The following is a 13,087-nucleotide window of genomic DNA, read 5'->3' as shown; positions in this document are numbered from 1 at the left end:
AAAGGTATTTTCATTGAACTGCTGTTGTGAACAGATCTGGGAAAGCCCACAAATATGCTTCATTCTGCTTCCAAGACGTTCTACATCTTACAAAAGTAACCCGAATATGCTGCTCCTGCTTTGATGCTGGCAGGAGGGGTGAGCTGCTACTTTGGGCAAACACATATCCTACTTCATACCCAGTTAACGACAACGTATTCACTCCCTACCAGCCGTATGGTACAACTTATCTAATGTATTTGAATAATATGATTTATTAAGCCTGCAAGAACATGGGCAACGAAGCACTTGTCCTCCCACTTATAGAAGAAAGCAGAAAAGGTATGTGCTCCTTCTCTACTACTTGCCTGCAGCCTGCTTTTATCTTGGGTCGGATTGCGGCAGTGCCAATCATAGCTATAGCAATCATAGCTATAGCTATAGGCAGTGCCAATCATAGCCAACTAGCCCACCAGATGATCGTGATGCAGTTTCTTTCTTCTTCAATGGGCCCTTTTCCGTGTGTTTCTCCAATAGACTATGCTTCTTTTTATATCAACCTGATCGCCATCTCAACATGCAAGGCAAGATTCTATTCTGTCGCTATCAGATACGGTGCAGTTCCACCGGACCTACAAGGTGTGTTCGGCTCAGCAAGACCATCCCAACATCATGCCAGGAGGGTCTGCAAGATCGTCCGCGCTGAGCTGTGGAGGCAAGTACGGTTTTACCGAACGTGCCTCTGGGTGCTTGCTGGCGGTGGGGATCCTGGCGGTGGCCAAGGGCGACGACACAGGTCCTTCCTGGATGCAGCAAGTAGGGCGACGGAATTCCTGTGGTCGTCTTATGTACCACTCATAAAAGGCCTCCGAGTACAAAACACCAAACGGAAAGGAGAAAGAGTGACCTTGGTGGGAGACACCATTCTACCCGTAGAATTAAGCAAGATACTTGAAAAAGGACCGAAGTTTTGCACAGCCCCAAAACGCCAGAGAGTTCAGCTGTTGTCTAACATCCATGACATAGCTAATAAGGCTCACGAAAGTGAAAGAACCCGATGTATTGAGGACAGTGTCGACGTGCTCTTACGATCTATGCCAGATAGCAGTCGAAAGAAGATGAACATGTCTCGTTTAGTTGAATACTTCATCGCAAACGACTTAAACCTGCTGGTGTCTGATAAGGAAGGGGGCTTTGTGGTTATATCGAGGACAAACTACCTGGAAAAGGCAGGAGTAGCCATAGACAAGAACTTTAACCATCTAGAAGTCAAAACCAAAAAGGTGAAGGCCATGGCGCTCCAACTGTGCACCAGGCTTGAGTTGATGCAAATGAAGAAGCTGATATCGACTACCAAAAAAGATCATTTAGACATGTTTTTTACAGCCAAAACCCACAAGGACGGTTGTCCTTTTCGGGTCGTTGTCACTGAAAAGGGTTCATGGCAAGGGTTCATGTCACGCTTCTTACTTCGTCACCTTTCTAACCTCGTACTGAATGATCCATTTCTGATACCAAACTCCGAGGAGGTTATACAGTACCTCCAGCAGGATACATCGACAGTCAGATACGGATTTTCGCTCGATGTTGAAGACCTGTTTTATTCGATCCCGCATTCAAAATTATTTGCAGCCGTCAAAGAGTCTATTGAGGCAAAGGGAACCACGTCCTTTCAAAACGACTGTGGAATTTCGGAAGAATCATTTCTAGAACTTTTGCAATTCTACCTTTCTGCCACGGTCGTTGCGTTTGAGGGCAAGACTTACCTGCAAAAGAAAGGAATTTGTATAGGGTCGTGCGTGGCTCCGGTCCTCTGCGATATTTTTCTATCGCAGTGTGATCGGGCAATTGCTAATGCCCTCCCCATCGGCCAAGTTTCCCGTATTTTTAGGTACGTGGACGACTACCTGGTTCTCCTCACACAACGTCCGGCAGACAACGAATTACAAATATTTGACACCATACAATCCACCTTCTTTGAAAAAGGACAAGGGCTCAAGTTCACACATGAGTTACCTATTAACACCGTCCTTCAATTCTTGGATCTACGACTGTCTTTCTTTGAACATCATACTTGTTGGAAGTACTCCCCAAGGTCCAAGAAAGGCCTCCTGCAATACGATTCGGCACATTCGAAGATTATTAAGAGAGGAATTGTAAAAAACTCCCTAAATGCGGCGCTAAAGAAATCCTGTGTACATTCAGCGGGGGAAAGCTTTCATGATCAAGTGCAGCGTCTTCAAGATTCTGGCTACCCGAGTTCCATCTTGTATGACGTCGCCGAGTCTATTATCACCACACGGGGACGACAGACGATACAAAGGGACACAAATATCCGACCGGCTGTGCTTCCATACATTCACAGCATTTCCCACAACCTTAAGAAGATTGCATCGAAGTATAACGTCAAAGTCATGTTGTCTGCACCGGACAAACTAAAGAAGTTGTGTCCGAAAATTAACAACAAGCAGCAGCAGCAAGATGGGTGCGGAGTTCAACATCAACAAAGATACGTCGAATGCCAATGTGCGGTCGTTTACGAAATACCGTTTACTTGTGGGAAAGTGTATGTGGGTCAGACAGGAAGGTGTGTCAACGATCGTCTAAGAGAACATGCCGTGTCACTAAAGTCGTCGCCATCAGGCCACTTTGCCATACATGTCAGGGACTGCCAGTGCTCCGCCTTGTTCAGGAAAACAAAAATCCTGAAACGTTTAGGGGAACGACGAACTCGCGAGCTCTACGAGGCACAGGTTATTCTGTCCTGTGGGGATGCCTGCGTAAGCGCGCCGTCCGTGGCCTTGTCACAAAAAGAACTTTACTTTTTAAGTCGCGATCTTTAACGGTCCTTAGATTCGGTGAATATTTTAAACGTAAACTTCCTCTTTCTTTTTTCTACCGGAATTTCTATTCACGTCGTCAACAGGACTCAATCGATTTCAACAAGTCATTTAAGCGACCAGCTTAAAGCTTGGTATTCTTGGCAATTCATTTTCAGGCAACTCAAGCTATAGCATATGTTTTTGCGGGTTTTCATTATGCATGTTTTAAAAGCATTCTTCGGGTCTTCTTCCTCTTTCTCTTTATATTAAACGTCAGTTGTTAGTTCAGCGCTCTATCCTGTCTCCCTTATCTCTCCTTCCTGTCGTATTTGCGCTGTTAATTCAACAATATGATCAACCAACTAGCCCACCAGATGATCGTGATATAGCTATAGCCATCCCAGTAGAAAATAGTATTAATGCATTCTGAGGAGACACATGTAATTTGCACAACGACTTACATGGTCAGTTTCACTATTTCATGGTACATCGTTTCGATGATGAGGATCGAGAGATTTGAGGCCACAAACGAATTCTTGAGAATGGCCTCGTGCAGTAAACGGAAGTCCGGCAGCTTGAAGGAATGTCCTTCATGATGAGCCTGGACGAGCCTGTATATTTTCAGATGAGAAAAAAATTTAAGATTGCCGATTCTCGGCAATGTCATCGAACACATTGAACAGATTCAACACAAGAAAGCCTAAGATCATAAAGCGCTTACATTTCAAGGCTTGAGATGGATACCTCATCAGCTCTACGTGACGTCTTGCTGCAGTCTTCACTTATGTGCGACACTTCCTATTAGAATACAGAAAACAATACTTAGATAGTTCTTTAAAAATATGGTCTTTGCTACCAGTAAAGTTTTCTTGGGGCAATAAAATTAAGTAAGAAAATCCGCTCTATTTTTCGTTTCAAACTGAAATTTTGATAATCTGGATTTTCTCTGCCGTTACAAACAAATGGCATTCATTGTATCACACTGGAAACTGCATGGAGGCTGCGATTCAAAAACAGCTCATAAGAGCGAAAGCTCAAAGGCACTACGAAATCCTGCAAATAAAACAATCACCCTCTGTGTGCTTGTGCCCCTTTTTTTATTCCTGAGTCTTGGAGCTTGTTTTCCTAACGATTTGCCACAAGCTTGCTTGTTTTCTAGGCATAATCACAGTTAGAACAATTTGTGACAACTACAAAACTGCAGAGAAATGTGCTCGTACAGTGATCAGGAGTTGTAGCTTATGACACCAGAATTCTTATGGATAACGTCGGCGCTATCTCATCAGCATCTGACAAGTCTAAATAATCGTGGAACTTGTTGTCCAAAACCTGCACAAATAAAATATGCCACTCAAGTGTTAAGCATCACACAATCCCTTCGTCAATACAAGCACTTGTATCTCAATGCTGCATAAAAGGTAGAGAAAGTGCCTCAACTCATGAGAAAAGCGGGAAAGATACTGCGGTTTCAAAGAGCACAACTTGTCTAGTTACTCAAACAGGTGTCTACCAAATCAGTTCTTCGAAACTTCCTGACAATTTCAATAAAATTCCCGACTATTTTTTTTTTTCGGTTGAAAGAATACTTCTTCGACCGAAGTAGACCTCCTTGGAAAGTCTTCTGATCCATTGAACCAATATGGGTGGGCATGCTCGTCGCACTTGCTAAACACATTATCATTACAGCCCGATACATGTTAAAAAAAACTCAGGTTAGCAGCCATACCGCTATGTCTAAATTGCTCATCTCGAGCTTCAAGCAGTTGAATTTGCTTCTGCTTTGAGAACACAATTTAATGAGTTACATTTTATGAGAAAGCAAAAAAGGAATTCCTGAGAATTATTTTCTAGCGTTGGTAATTATAAAAATAATTACAATAACTAATTTATTCAAATTCACCATCTTTACTTGCTATAAGGTTGCAGTCACCTGTAGCGCTTGTTTTTACAAAGACAGAGAGAGAGAAACATATTGGTAAATGAAGGTGATAATACTGCACCCTTTTTCAGCATTTATCTCATTCACTTTAGCCAAAATTAACACACAGGGGAAACTGAATTGTGTAGATTTTTAGATACTGAGATGTTGGTCAGCCATTCAAAGGATGCGACGAGTATCTCTACTGTAGATGAGAAACTAACAGTGCAGTACGACCGCTAACCTGAGGTGGAGACTCTGGAGAGTGAGAGCCTTCTCAGCTCCTGACTGCAGGAGATACCACTGCGTTTTGCAGGGTGGCCGTTATCGACAAACGGAAACTGTTTTGTTTGCTTCCAAATTCACGATCGAGCAATATCTTGTCAGAATTGGCTCCGTGAGAGCCAGCTAATATCGCACTCTCGTTAAAGGCAGGATATTGGGTCATATGGAAACGTTCTGAAACTGGCATTTGCTCACGATCGCTAGCGTCATGCACCGATGAAAGATGACTTACCTGGAATCGGTCCACGGTTGTGTTGACGTGACTACTTAGTATAGAACAAGCCTCCCTGGCATCTTTCAGGGCACGAAGCGTCAGTGAGTCCAGTCGACACTATCCTTTTACGTCCACATGTGGTATCCACACAAGAAAGACTGTGCCTATCATGTTCCGAACACGGCGCTTAATTCCTTTTTGCTGAAGTGCGCTCAGAATAAAAACACAAGCCGAAACCTCAAAACTGCACGAACCAAAATGAGCAGAACTACGACCTTGTCTCTCCGGCTTTTCACAGTAACAAAGCGCACATGGAGCACCCTATAGAGAAAGGTGTTTGGAAAGGAAGAGATAGTCCCTGAAGACTCACTCAGATCGTGCTAACATTGGGGAAGAGCGAGAAAGAAAAAGTGGTTGGGGGATAGGAGCACAGGCATACACAAGGGGCAAAGGTGTCACGTGCGCTTGTGGACTGGATTTGGCTTGAAGTGATCTACAGGCCAATTTGAGTCAGTTTGAGCCAGCGCCCTGCCAAGCTAAGCGCAGGTTGGCGCTAGCCAAGCCTGTCTTTAAGCCGATGTCCGATGTCGTCCGCTCTTCTGCTGTTGGGCGTGTTCCAAAATTTACTCCATCTTACTCCAGGATAAGTGTTTTGCACCTTGGCGTCCAAAAACCTACCCGCGTCCAACGCTTTTCAATATGTGTTGTCACGTGACACGATTCGCCGGAGTGACCGGATCCATTTGGGTAAGATTTGGAATACAGGCCTTGAGAGAGTAGTAGCTGCGTTCGATTTACCTACATCTCCTGCACCGGTGCGGAAAAGTGTAGGGCGGTGTACTTCCGGTGATACGACCGGAAGTACACCGCCCTACACTTTTTTGCACCACTGCAGGAGGTTAAATCAAACGCAGCTACGTTGATCGCAAGTATACGTTCTGTTTTGTGGATTCATGATATCAATTATTCATGCCGGAGGCCGGAAGCGATTTCACCTTTTCGATACTGCACAAGACGTCACGTCACGAACGTTGTTTCTAACTTTTTGAGCATCGTTTTTACGTTGTTCCCCAAAAAACCAGGTGCTCGATCTGACGAGATATCAATGTGCAAGAAATCAACTAAAACGTTACTTATAATGGGGGTTTCAACATGCAGCTCATCACCCTGACCTGACATCGTGAGTTCACTAAATATTAACGTATGTGCAGTCAGTTTTTGTTCAAAAAATTCAATGTGACGGGCATCGAACTTGCCCGCCTTCGATCAGCAGCCCCGACACATATAGAACACAATCCAGCCCCCTTAACAAACCTAGAGATACAGATGAAGTTGCGATTTTTAACCAGTTAATGAATGCTGCATCGGATGTAGCGTAGTAATTATAATATTTTTCTGTTTACGTCATGTATCGGCCGGAAAGCGTAACATTCAATAAGGTTGCGTAAGTTACACAGGACGTAACGTGAAGTTTTATTTCCATCGGACGTCAATTGCATTTTAATTTCGAGTTCCGTCAGACGTAACTTGAAACCTTGGGGTAATATACACTGCATTTTTGGTTTGCTCCCAATCTCGACGACAGTTTGCCCTAAATCAGGGCTGGGGAGTACCTTGTAGACTTTTGAGTGTCTATATCTCTTTATTGGGATGCATTTGTAAATTGTGTTTGTATATCAGTAGTTAAATACATTTACAATCTATGCTGTATTGCAATACTCCACCAGGCTCAGGTGCCTCGTTAAAGTTGTTGTAAAAATAGCTTCCACAATCTTGAAAATAATCAATTATCTTATTCCTTGTATATTGTCCAGAGTCACGCAACATGCGCCAGAAAACACAGGACTTAACCTCCTCTCAAAATAAAGAAAATGAAAAGGAAGGGGGGGAGGAGGGCGGGGACGGAAGTTTGGGGCTGTATTTGACCCTTTTCAGACATCGCTGGCCGCATGCGCCAAATCTGAAAAATGGCAGGAAAGGGAAAGGCGCCACTCTTGGCAGCTCTCTCGTCCACTCAGTCTCTCAGACAGTGCTGGTCTGCGTTGACTCCTCCGCTATTTTTGCGGCTTAGCTTCATAGTCCCGCCTCACCACTGCACAGCTGTTTAATTGCACAAATAGCAGCAAAAATGGTTCAAATGCAAGATTTTATACGCAAACTCATGTTTACAAACAAACCATGGCGCCCCTAGCGGACGCCAGCGGCGCCGCGCATGCGCGATGGAGTGTGGGCAAGAAGCTCGCCGTCGCCCATAAAGAAAGCCATTGAAATACGATGTTGTCGGCACCGGTGTGAGTCCCCCTGCCCTTTTTCGCGTTCGAATTGTTGATTCGACGTCTTCCTGGCAATGTCGGACTACTTGAGCGGCCTCGGAGAAATTACCGAGGCTTGTTACACAGCAAAATTTCGCGTGAATAATCTGCCATCCGGCGATTCATTCCGCGTGGACGCCGCGGAATATACGCTAAAGCCTGATTCGCAGGATGAGATTTCGCTCGGAACTTTCAGTCGCGACGTCGCTCAGGCTGCAAAAGCCCGAGCGAACCGTAGCTGAGATGATCGACGTCGATACTGAAAATCGCAAGCAGAATCGGACCAAGTGAATTATGCATAACAAGTCGGTCATGGTCACTGGTAACAATTATCAACATCTCCTGTGTCCACTCTTTACATCGAGCCTGCTTACCAATCTTCAAACTTAAGTCTTTTGCGGCGTGCACTAACTTCTTATCGCAAGTACCGGGCCAACATTTGGTATACGGGTGTCGTCTAAACGAGCAGACGACAAGCAGAAACGTTTCAAAGAGTAGACGATAGTTCGAACCATCAGGCGGCCGTTTGAACTTGAAGAGGCACTGAACGTAGTCCGCAGGTGGTCCGTAAACTTGACAGTTTTCCGGCGTTCATGTTAAAACAAAACAAATAAATCTGATTACCACAAGTATCCGTGAATTCAACCAAAAAGTGCTTCCCGCCCAAGCAATCGTGGTCCGACGGCGTCTCATTTTCCCTTTTCACGGCACATATCCACGTTCTCGGACGAACCGAGCACGCTAAAACGGACCTTCAAACTTTTCTCGACTCTTTTAACACAGCCCCAGTCGCAGCATTTTGTTGAGAAGGCAGGTTGTCCGATTCCATTAAAAACAACGCAGGAATACACGTCTCGCATGGGGGCTTCTGCCCACAGCACCAGACCGGAAGTGCGTCCGACGCGCCACCACCGCGCCATGAGGTAACAGAGTTGAGTTTGTGTATAGAGTTCCAGCAGCCTTTTGCTGGTGGTGCACGAAAGCACCAGATGTCAAACACCCCACCCTTTTTGCCCCACTTTTAAAAGCCCCCGTTTCAAAAGCCCATGCCGCGAATTCTCTGCGTCATGTGGCCGGCTTCTCAACGTGACGGCGGGGAGATTCTGCATTACTTATAGCGATTTTGTTTCACGGCACTCATACCAACGCGTGCCCACTCGCAGAGCGGAGCGAGTTCGTTTCACCCGGCACTACACAGTGGTTGTACTCTCCGAGTTCGTTTCAGAGCCGGTACCCCACGCGTGCATGCACTCGCTGCACCGAGAAAATCGAGCATGCGACAAAATGCTATCCCTTCATGCCTTGCTCCGGCAAAAAGCGTGAGCCGACGAGCAGACGACGAGGGTTCGTCTTCTAGTACAATGTGTCATTCGTACAGCAAAACCGAAAGGAAAAAAGTAGATTTTCTGATAGAAATTGTGTCCCGCGGGCAATGGAATCAAACACGAGCTTGAATTGTGAGCGTCTGCTACTTCATAAAGGAAGCAATTGACAACTCGTGCTTTATTTGCAAGTTTTTAGTCCCTCTGTTGCATTACCGATGATGAAATATACCAGTTTGTAAAGAAATGCTCAAAACAAACACATCAGCGGCCCCCGAGATTATCGCCAGCCGTGTGCGGGTGACAAATCGAACATTCGTCGACAAAGATTCCCAGCAGAAATTTGTGACTGCCCAAAGAGCATCCGAGAAAGCTAAACATAGTGACTTCACCCGAGGTCTGAGCAACACCATCATGTTTAATATATACCTACGTCAGCTACCTTGCCCCGTCGTATTTTGTCTCAGAAAGCTCTCGTTTTCGACGCCCTCACCAACGCTAAACTCTGATCCACCTGTAACTACGATCGAAATCGAAAATTCCACGAAACGTTTTGCTGGATATTCCAACAGACTGGTTTAGGCCATACCCTTTCAGTGGTTCACGTATAATACCATGCTCAAATGAATCAAGCTTCTGTGCGGACAGCATCATCTTTGCTCTCCAGTGTGAACTCCAGCTACTTTGTAGTCAACTGGCTGCAAAAATGTTCGGCGTCTGTAACCATCTCTACGACAGCCGAGTTGCTTGAAGTCGTAGAAAATAAAAACTACAGGTTGCAGCGACCAACGTGTATCTTGGTAGTGACTGCTCTCTCGCATTCCCACCCATCGACGTCGAACAAAAAGGCGTTACTTTCGGTCTGAGGTCGTAACTCTTTCTACAACATAGATGGAGGCCGCATCGGTCTTCTGCGCTCGGTGCACTTGGCAAGTTCATTCGAGGCCAGTTCGCCGTGCGAGACTCTGCGAGTATGATGGATTTGGGAGGCAACTCGAATGGTGCCAGTGCGTGTGAAACAAACTTGCTATGAAACGACAGTTAGTGTGCACGAGACGTTGTGTAACGGAATCATGTTGTACCCGGTACTCAACTAAAAAATAACCGAATAAGGTTCTCCATTCTTTAGGCATGTGCTATACACAGTCAAGTCTTGCCACATGAAAAGTACCTTCCCCCCCCCCCCCCAAATCAAAAATATCAGTTACTGGTAGAACACAAAGCGTGCGAAATGGATTCAAGACTTACGGCAAAAGATCCCTGACAGAACACCTTAGCAAGCAACCATGAACTCCCCCATTTACAGGGCCAACTTCATTCATAAACGAGCTGAATTCACAGAGACATTGTTTCTAACATAGAGCTCCTTACTTATTGGTGGTGCAGGCGAGCCTTCGCGACATCAAGACCGTCCAGATTTCACCTCGACCGAGGCTTGTTCCGATCGACCCGCCAGGTCCGTAGCTTCCGCCGTACTGGCATGTTATTCGATCACGGATTCCTGGCCCACCCAGTATTTCTTGCTTCACATACTAAGCTAAGTGGCGCCACCAGAGTAATAGCTCAGGTTTGAACAATGCAGCCACCACAGCCAGGCATACCCACTCTCCCTTGGTTCAGCCGCTAGATAACGCCAAACCAAACAGCATTGCAGGTTGCCTATACAAAGGTTCCCGACACCGCAAAGACAAAAGTATCTCAGTATATGCATTTTATACCTCAAAAACAAGTATCTCAGTACTTGTATCCGGGAATACCTTTTCGAGTGTCCCTGCCCAGCTCTGCCCTAAATGTCGCTTTTTCATGTCGTCCTCCTTTAGCACACGCTTCTCGTTTAAGTATTCAGCCGAAAACAAACAAGCCTAATTTCGGGCCTCTTTTACTTAGCTCATTAATGAGCAGCCCTTTTGTGCAGATACTTCCGTTTATGTTTACTGATCGTTCAGGAAGCTTTAACCGTTAAAATAAATCGCAGTTTCTAGCGTTGCATCCGATAAAATACTAGCCACTCTTAAAATTAAAAGCACTTCTAGCCACAGATGTGGTAAATTGCCATGTTGTAGAGTGCAAAATAATTTTCGCAACTTATTCAAATAGATTTCTGTCATCTAGACCGCTTGGTACATTTTATCGCTGTAGGTATGTTGGACATGCCCAAAATGCAGAGTCTAAATAATATATATCAGACGAAACCGGTAAATGCCTTATACGTCAGAAGTCCTAGCGCAGAAGCCCCACGTATCCACTTCTGCTTGGCTGTATTACTAACCTGCAGTAAGTTGTAAAAAAATAAGGAAAAAAATGTGAATTGCATTTTTACACCATTTTTTTTGGCAATTAAATAAGAGTTTTGCCATAGACTTTTCGGCACCATGCTGTAACACCACAAAGTTCCGTGGAGCAGGCTTGGCTACTTTGCCTCACCCTACGATGGGCTTATAGGTCAGAGCCACGGACCGCCAGGTTCAATCATGTTCCACGCTAAAATCTTACATACTTAACATTGATTGGGGATTAACGAATAATGTGCAGTGTCATTCCAATAGGTTTGACACTGCAAAGAGCCTGTAGGTATGTCGTAAGTTTATTTGCAATGTAAAATTTGTGAATGACTCAGTGCTATTTGAACCGAACCACTGTTCGCCCATCCCCTTCAGTGATCCGAGATGCGGGCACTGATACGTACATCGAATCAAAATACCGCACAGTTTCTAGGTGGCTTGCAATCGGATCTGGCAGCCCGCAGCTTTGGCCTTAAGTCCGTTGTAGGGTGAGACGAAGTATAGCTAACCCCCCCCCCCCCGCCCCCCACAAATTAAGGGAAGAGTTGACAAGCATTGTTTAGGCACACCTTTGGTTATTTCACATGTTTCTTTTTTATCCACTGCAGATCCCTGGAGTTCGATATTTCTGCTGCCCTATGTGAAAGTGAAGGATATTCTCTCTCGGGTCACTTTTTCGTCATTTTCATGCTAAACATGGCCATGAAGGAAACTGGACTTGCGGACTACAGGGCTGCTTCCGAACATTTCCCCTCTATGTGTCGCACAGAAAACATGTTACTCGTAACCATGCCATGTTGCTCAAAGATGATGCTACTGCGGCTCCCAATGAACCCGATGGTGCCAGGAGCAATCCACACCTGATCCTGGCAGACGTCAAGGACAACGAGGAATCTTGCAATGAACAACACATGCAAGACGATGGGGACCTAGTAAAACCGCTTTCACTACTCTTCCTAAAATGGAAAGAGAGAAGACGGCTTCCTGAATCCACAATGAACGAAATTGCAAACGACATTATATTTTATCTTGAAAGATTTGCCGAGCATTGCAAGCTGCCAATATCTGATCTGAATACGCTACTGCAGCAAAAGTCCCAGACCTTGGTTGATTTGGAGCAACTCCAAACTAGGAGTGGCCGGAATCGCCACTGGAAAGAACGTTTTTCATTTGTGCAGCCGGAGACTGTGGTTCTGGCGACGGATAAAGATGGAAAGGTCGACACCTTTCAATATGTTTCTGTGTGCGAAATGCTGAAGTGTACCCTTGAAAACCCCAGTGTGTGGAATGATTTTTACAATCAGCCTGTGGAGGAAGGTTACTTGACCACTGTTTTCAATGGAACTGCCTACCGTGATCACAAATTCTTTCAATGTGACAGAAAGAAAATCTGTGTACAACTATACAGCGACGAGTTTGAGGTGTGTAACCCACTTGGGAAAAAAAGGGGCAAGCATAAACTGACCGCTGTTTACTACTCGATTCTAAACTTTCGCCAAAAGTTAAGATCTCGCTTGTCTGGAATACATTTTGCACTGCGGGTGCATGACAAGTTTGTAGCGTCGTATGGCCTGCACAGAATATTTGCTCCACTTGTAAGAGACATATCACAACTCAAGAAAAAAGGCATTTGTAGAAATGGCGAGGTGCTCTATGGCTCGGTTCTTGCAATGACTGGAGACAACCTCTCCAGTCACAGACTTGGAGGGTTTAAATGTAGTTTCAGTCATGGTTGAATTTGTAGATTTCGTATGGCCCTCCGTCATGAAATTTCTGGCAAGCATCTTGAGCAAGATTTTGTTTAGCGAAGTCCTTCTGGATATAAACACCATATTATTATTAAGGTCTGGGGCACCAACTAGTTCCCTTTATAGAGTGCGGGCTCCCTGTGGCCCGACCGTCTCTGGCTTTGAGCCAACCGAGCACTTACCTCCTGATCTAATGGATGAGATG

At 45.1% G+C, this 13,087-nt stretch overlaps 1 protein-coding gene across 1 annotated transcript; it reads left to right on the top strand.

Annotated features, from left to right (window-relative positions):
* The first annotated feature begins 11,826 nt into the window (after positions 1–11,826).
* LOC121834109 lies at positions 11,827–12,870 on the top strand. The gene has a single exon (XM_042287855.1). It carries the CDS (start codon positions 11,929–11,931, stop codon positions 12,868–12,870), a length of 942 nt encoding a protein of 313 aa, XP_042143789.1. The 5' UTR covers positions 11,827–11,928.
* Positions 12,871–13,087: the final 217 nt, after the last annotated feature.

This window comes from Ixodes scapularis, unplaced genomic scaffold, assembly GCF_016920785.2.
Source record: "Ixodes scapularis isolate PalLabHiFi unplaced genomic scaffold, ASM1692078v2 ptg000549l_1___fragment_3__unscaffolded, whole genome shotgun sequence".
Lineage (NCBI taxonomy): Eukaryota > Metazoa > Arthropoda > Arachnida > Ixodida > Ixodidae > Ixodes > Ixodes scapularis.
This window is presented reverse-complemented; position numbering and strand designations above follow the sequence as displayed.

Bases quoted from the DNA above. Each gene is read 5' to 3' on its own strand.
- LOC121834109 (XM_042287855.1), top strand. From the start codon at position 11,929: ATGTTGCTCAAAGATGATGCTACTGCGGCTCCCAATGAACCCGATGGT.